This window comes from Dipodomys ordii, unplaced genomic scaffold (genome assembly GCF_000151885.1).
Source record: "Dipodomys ordii isolate 6190 unplaced genomic scaffold, Dord_2.0 Scaffold14, whole genome shotgun sequence".
Classification (NCBI taxonomy): domain Eukaryota; kingdom Metazoa; phylum Chordata; class Mammalia; order Rodentia; family Heteromyidae; genus Dipodomys; species Dipodomys ordii.
This window is the reverse complement of record NW_012267230.1, coordinates 15,250,222-15,257,047: the sequence shown is the minus strand read 5'-3', so window position 1 is coordinate 15,257,047 and position 6,826 is coordinate 15,250,222. Positions and strand designations below refer to the sequence as shown.

General features: G+C 51.1%; 1 protein-coding gene across 8 annotated transcripts in view; it reads left to right on the top strand.

Annotated features, from left to right (window-relative positions):
- The first annotated feature begins 50 nt into the window (after window positions 1-50).
- The window catches only part of Tsc2 (tuberous sclerosis 2), a 33,634-nt gene continuing 26,858 nt past the window's right edge, over window positions 51-6,826 (top strand). For all 8 annotated transcript variants that reach the window (XM_013011515.1, XM_013011513.1, XM_013011514.1 and 5 more), the window contains exons 1-4: window positions 51-212; window positions 3,464-3,550; window positions 5,535-5,645; window positions 6,302-6,446. In XM_013011515.1, the coding sequence (XP_012866969.1) occupies window positions 75-212; window positions 3,464-3,550; window positions 5,535-5,645; window positions 6,302-6,446 (481 nt within the window). In that variant the 5' untranslated portion in view covers window positions 51-74. The remainder of the gene's footprint in view (window positions 213-3,463; window positions 3,551-5,534; window positions 5,646-6,301; window positions 6,447-6,826) is intronic.

The window sequence follows — 6,826 nt, the reverse complement described above, 5'->3', positions numbered from 1 at the left end:
GGACCGTCACTGCCGCGTGTTTGCACTGCTGCTTTTCCTCTGCAGAGGATTCCCCGCGTGGGGCCTCGTCCACCATGGCCAAGCCCACCAGCAAAGACTCAGGCCTGAAGGAGAAGTTCAAGATTCTGCTGGGGCTGGGGACCCCACGACCAAATCCCAGGGCTGCAGAAGGCAGACAGACAGAGTTCATCATCACCGCCGAAGTCTTGAGAGTGAGTGAGCCGCCTGGCTTGGGCAGGCCCGAGGCCAGGGCCGGGAAGGCTGGATTAGGTCTGTCGGCAGGTTCTGTGGGAGATGCATTGTTGGTGACCTCGTGCTATCCTCAGGCCTAGGGGGACAGACCTTCAGAGGATCACTGGGATCACTTGGAACGCTGACAGTCAGATCTGGTGGCATGCTTGCGGGAGCATACTTGTGTTAGAATGCAGGTGACACATAGATGTGGCCTGGACACTTTCTTCATCTTTACAGGTGGCTAGGGATAGGGCCGGGTTTTAACTGGTAATTTGTGAATTCTTGAGAGAACACTTAAAATTTTTTTTTTTTTAAATTTTGGGTGGTGCTGAGGTCTTTTTCCTTCCTTCCTTCCTTTTTGGTCAGTCATGGGGCTTGAAATCTGGGCATGGTGCTGGTTCCTTTGCTCTTCAGCTCAAGGTGAATGCTCTACCACTTGAGCCACAGCGCCACTTCCAGTTTTCTAGTGGTTTATTGGAGATAAGTCTCATGGACTTTCCTGCCCAGGCTGGCTTTGAACCGAGATCCTCAGATCTCAGCCTCCTGAGTAGTTAGGATGACAGGCATGAGCCACTGGCACCGGGCTCTGAGGTCTTCTTACTATCCTACTCCTATCCATTTTGTTTTATCTTATTTTATTTTCAGTTGTGGGGCTAGAACTCGGCACGAGTACTGTCCCTGAGCTTTTTTTGAACTAACAGCCTCAACAATTTTCACTTGCTTTATTGCTCACAGCTGGCCCTCTACACACCACACCTGCAGCATAGGACCTTTCTATATAGCCCAGGCTATTCTAAATTTGAGTTCCTTCTGTGTTAGTCTCCCAAATGCTGAGATTACAGGCATGTATCACCATGCTTGCTCATTTATGTGTATATGTGTTTGTCTTAGTCTCGGGGCTTGAATTCAGTTTTTTTGTTCAAGGCTGGTATCCTACCACTTGAGCCACACCTTCCCTTCTGACTTTTTGCTAGTTAGTTGGAGATAAGAAATTTGTCTACTTCAGGCTGGCTTTGAACTGGGGGCCTTCATGGACTGGGGTGTAGCTCAGTGGCAAAGAGCTTGTCCAGCAAGGGCAATGTCCTGCGTTCCATCCCAAGTACCACAAAAGAATGAACTGGGAGCCTCAGATCTCAGCCTTCTGAATAGGTAGGATTGATTAAAGGCATGAGCCACTCAAACCTAGCCCGCCTCTACTTTTCTTTTCTTTCCTTTTTTTTTTTTTGGGTCCTGTCATGAGGCCTGAACTCTGGGCCTGGGCGCTGTCCCTCAGCTCTTCAGCTCAAGGCTAGCGCTCTACCATTTGAGCCACAGTATCACTTTCCGGCTTTTTTCTTTTTGCTTATGTGGTGCTGAGGAATCGAACCCAGGGCCTCAGAGGCATGCAAGGCCAGCGCTCTACCACTGAGTCATCTTCCCGGCCCTTGCCTTTACTTTTCTATGAATATTTGAATTGAATCCTCTAACCTGGCTCATAAAGAAGTAAATGTTAGCCAGGTGTGGTAGGTCACTCTGTAATTCTAGCTGCTCAGGAAGCTATGATCTGAGTAATGTGGTTCAAAATCAGCCAGGGCAAAAGAGACTTACTTCCAATTAACCAGCCAAAGCCAGAGGTGGAGATGTGGCTCAAGTAGTAGAGTGCCAGCCTTGAGGGGAAAAAAGCCAAGCAATACTGAGAAGCCCTGAATTGAAACTTGCACAGGAGGAAAAACAACAACCAAATAAATGTTGAATGTTTGCTCTTGTAATACTTTCCACAGAGAAACATCCCAAATACTCCTTGATTGATAAGGGTATTAGTAAAACGTGGTACGGGATATAACGGGGTGTGATTCTGCAATAGAAAGCATGGCATGCATCAGTGAACACTGAAATCATGCTAAGGGAACAAAGCTGCTCATAGAGATCTTCATAATACATGAGCTCATTTGTTTTTGTACTTGTTTGAGGCCTTGAACTCCAGACCTCCTGCTCTCATTCAGCTTTTCCATTCACAGCCAGTTCTTTACTACTTGAGCCATACATACCTCCAGTTTCTGGCTTTTTGAGTCCTAAGGATTTATCTGCCTAGGCTGGCTTCAAACCTCGGTTCTCAGACTTTAGCCTCCTGGCATCTGGGATTACAGGCCCGAGTCACAGATGCCAGGCCACGTGAGCCCAATTTTATGAAATGTCCAGATAGGCAAATACAAAGATACAGAAAGCAGACCACTGATTGTTGGGGCTGTGTGGAGGAAGGAATATTAGTGTAGTTTCATTTTGGAGTGATGAGGGTGTTTTTAAGGTAGTGAAGATGGATGTAAGCATCGAGAATATACCAAAGCCCAAGTTTTACAATTAAAAATTACTATTATTGCCAGTCCTTGGGTTTGAACTTGAGTCCCTAGTGCTGTCCCTGAACTTTTTTGCTCAAGGCTCTGTTCTGCCATTTGACCTATCACTCCACTTCTGTTGTTGTTGTTTTGCTATTGTTATTTTGGTGGCTAACTGGAGGTGAGAGTCTCATGGACTTTGCTGACCAGGCTGGCTTCAAACCATGATCCTCATATCTCAGCTTCCTGAGTATCTAGGATTATGATTATGAGCTAAAATTACTGTATTTTAGGGGTGTGTGTGTGGGGGGGTGGTGGTATCAGTGTTTGAATTCAGTGCTCTACCATTTGAGCCATGCCCCCAGCCTTGTGGGTTTTTTTTTTTTTTTTGCCAGTCCTGGGGCTTGAACTCAGGGCCTGGCCACTGTTCCTGAGCTCTTTTGCTCAAGGCTAACACTTTACCACTTGAGCCACAGCTCCCCTTCTGGCCGTTTCTGTTTATATGGCACAGAGGAATTGAATCCAGGGCTTCATGAATGCTAGGCAGACACTCTACCACTAAGTCACATTCCTAGCCCCAGCCTTATGTTTTGGGAGTTACTCTGGCGATGAAGTCTGGTGGGGTTTTCTGCTCATTCTGGTATCCAACTGCTATCCTCCAGATTTCAGGCTTCTGAGTAGCTAAGGGTAACAGGAGTGAGCACCCAGCTTACATTACAAGCTTTATCTCCATAAAACCTGCAGGTATGAAACACAAAGCTGCCCACTGTCAGTCCACAGAGGAGGAGCAATGTGCGCTCAGGGAATCCTGACTATGTAAGGATCCGCTGTAGATGTCCAGTCTGGAAAGGACGGAACGGCTCCTGGCCACTCAGAGACCTGAGCACTGGCCCCTTTCTCTTCTTTCTCTCCTCTAGGAACTGAGTGTGGAATGTGGCCTCAACAATCGCATCCGGGTGATAGGGCAAATCTGTGAAGTAGCAAAAACTAAGAAATTTGAAGAGGTAGGTTTTTTTTCTCAGTTGTGCATGTCAGCTGCCCCTCAGAAGCCTCATTTGATTTTTTTTTTTTTTTGTCGGTTGTGGAGCTTGAACTCTGGGCTTGGGCACTGTCCCTCAGCTCTTCAGCTCAAGGTGAGTGCTCTACTGCTTGAGCCACAGCACTACTTTTGGTTTTCTAGTGGTTTTCTAGGATATCATAGTCTCACGGACTTTCTTGCCGGGACTGGCTTTGAACCATGATCCTCAGATCTCAGCCTCCTGAGTAGCTAGGATGACAGGCGTGAGCCATTGGTGCCCGGCAGGTTTGCTTTTTCTAAGATCATAGCTATAGCTAGCTATAGGATGATTGGCGAATGTTCCTCTTTTTAGGGAAGTTTTTGACTATGATGGGGAGGCTTCTGGGAATGCCTTGAGAATAACCCATTCTGGGTGGGGCAAGAACAGGCATTTCCTGCAGATTCCAAAAAGGACCGTGAATGATAGCATGCTTCTTGCCTGATGACCCTCTTACAGTATACTTGGAGAGGAAGGGTAAAGGGACTCCAGGCAAGGATGAGTCTTTACAGGGAACATGTCAAGACCCCCGCAGACTCTGCCTTCTGGGGACCTCTCACATAACAGAGGCGGCTAGGTTTATTTGCACAGGTATTTCCAGGCTCTTGCTGTCCTGCAGGTGGTGGGTGGCTGTTATTCCAGAGTTGTGGGGCACTAGAGTTCCATCTGGCCTTGACCAGCGTTTGTGTGAAAGGCTTGAGAGTGGACTCTGGTGTGCTATAGAAACAACTCCTAGCCGGGCGCCGGTGGCTCACGCCTGTCATCCTAGCTACTCAAGAGGCTGAGATCTGGGGATCATGGTTGAAAGCCAGCCCGGGCAGGAAAAGTCCGTGAGACTCATATCTCCAATAAACCACTCAGAAAACCAGAAGTGGTGCTGTGGCTCAAGTGTTAGGGTGCTAGCCTTGAGCTGAAGGGTTGAGGGACAGCACCCAGGCCCAGAGTTCAAGCCCCACTACAAAAAAAAACAAGAAAGAAACGACTCCTGTGTCATCCAACAGCCACCTGGTGCCTCATGTCCCCTGGTGGCTCTGTGGTGGGTCTGTCGGGGTTGAAGTCCTGTCTTTGGTGGGTACCAGCTCACACCGGAAACCCATGGAGCAGGGCTTCTGGTCAGGCCTAAGGCCCTCCCTGAGACTCTTCTTACCACCCTCTCAGTCTGAGCTGCTCTTCAGAGGACTCCCTGCTGGTCTACAGGAAGCCAGGACCACTGTGTGGCTTGCCTGTTGTCCTTCATTTCCCAGCCTGTGTCCTGGGGCCCATTAAAGAGATTTGATTGGGCCTCTCCTGGGGATCGGAGCGGGACGTGCAGGGAGGGAGCCAGGGCAAGAACAGCATCCTGTGTCCTTCAAGCTCGCCCGAGTTGGTGCCAAAGGTTTCCGAGAGCGTGGCCGTGGGGCTGCAAGTGGGCCTTGCACGGCAGGGTTGAGGCGGGTTCCCATCCGCACACTCGCGCTCTGCACGAGTGGGGGTGGGGGGTGGCACAGCTCGCCAGAGTGGCCCGGCCGGGGCCCTTGAAGCCGGCGGCACCCTAGCAGTAACGGGGCTGTCCAGCTCCCCCCCCCCCCCGCTTCTCCCAGCACAAACCCACACATTACCGCCCCCACCCTGGGCACCCCGCAGCCTGTGCTGGCCTCGCTCACACACACCCTTGGCAGGGCCCTTCCGCGTGCCCCAAAAGCCGGGGGTCGCTCCAAGGTGTCTTTTGACCCAAGGGAAAGGCCAAAAAGAGAGAAAGAAAAACAAAACTAGTAAAGAGATTTGATTGGGTTTAAGATAGCTCGAAGGCTATAGGAAGTACAGGTGCAGGCTGTCTAGGAGCTGATTTTAGGTCAGAAGATCTGCTGTGCCACCCTGTTCTTGTCCTGTCCTGTCCTGACCAGGATTCTTAGCGACTACATTCTTACTGCCACCCCCTCTGTTCTGGTGGCAGCATGCAGTGGAAGCACTCTGGAAGGCGGTCTCAGACCTGCTGCAGCCAGATCGGCCTCCAGAGGCCCGGCACGCGGTGCTAGCTCTGCTGAAGGCCATCGTACAGGGACAGGTGAGGACCACGGCTGGACGGCTGGGCGTGATGCCAGGTCTCCTGCCATTGGTTGGGTTGCCAGGTAGGGTGGTTAACCCGTGTCTGTGGGATCTGGGCCCTTGTTGGAGCTTCCCGAGTTTCCGTCTTATTGGGATGTTTTGGGGTGGTAGGAGGGGATTCGTGGCATATCATCTTGCTGTAGCTCCAAGTCCCCCGGCCCATGCCACTCACTCGAGTCACTACATTAGAGCTGTGCAGGCCTTGCCTGAGCCTTAGACACCCCGGCTTCCCTTCTGATCCTGCCTGGAAGGCTTCTCCAGCACCCATTCTCTTCTTTCCTAGCCTGGCTGCTTGGAGAGGCTTGTCTGTTCTGTTCAAGCCCTTTGTGGTGCTATAGTGCTTTCGGTGTTTGTGATATGAACATAGACATGTTTACCCTGGGCCAGGATAGGTGCCGTTATCCCCTGCTATGGGCTCCCATTGTGCCCAGAACCTATCGCAGTAGATGCCTCCCCACCGCCAGCTGTGCGCTGAGCCCCACTCACATCCTGAGCTGCCCCTTGAGAAACGCAGGCCAGTTCTGGGGACTCTGCGCTCACGCTCATTCCATTTGTTCCTTGGTAGTTTTGTGGAAGACCCTAGCAGGGCTCTGCTGACTCTGGTTCTGTCTTCAGGGTGACCGCCTGGGGGTCCTCAGAGCCCTCTTCTTTAAAGTCATCAAGGATTACCCCTGCAACGAAGACCTCCATGAAAGGCTGGAAGTTTTCAAAGCCCTCACTGACAATGGGAGACACATCACCTATTTGGAAGAAGAACTAGGTGGGTGGTGCTCTGTGGGGTGTGAGGTTTCTCTGGCCTTGGGTCCAGTTTACCCCAGGCCCAGGAGGGTGCTGTGTTTTGCAAGGAGTATCCTGCAGAGGATGCAGCATCATGCACCCGCTGTCCACAGACTCAGGACTCGGAGTTCCGCAGGAGAAGGGTCCATGAGGGGCTGGCGGGTGCATCTGTCATTGGAGAGGGTGCCGTGGACTTGAAGGCTTTGCTGGCTTCTTACCCACCTTGCTGACCTCCCTCTCCTCCCCTGACATTAGAAGGTTTTGGCCAATTTGTTATGGGGAGGAGAAGTAAGAGGAGTCAGTAAATCTTTTTCTGCTTCTGCCCCTCTGTGGCGTACCCCCTTCCCTCCCCCCCCCCCCCCC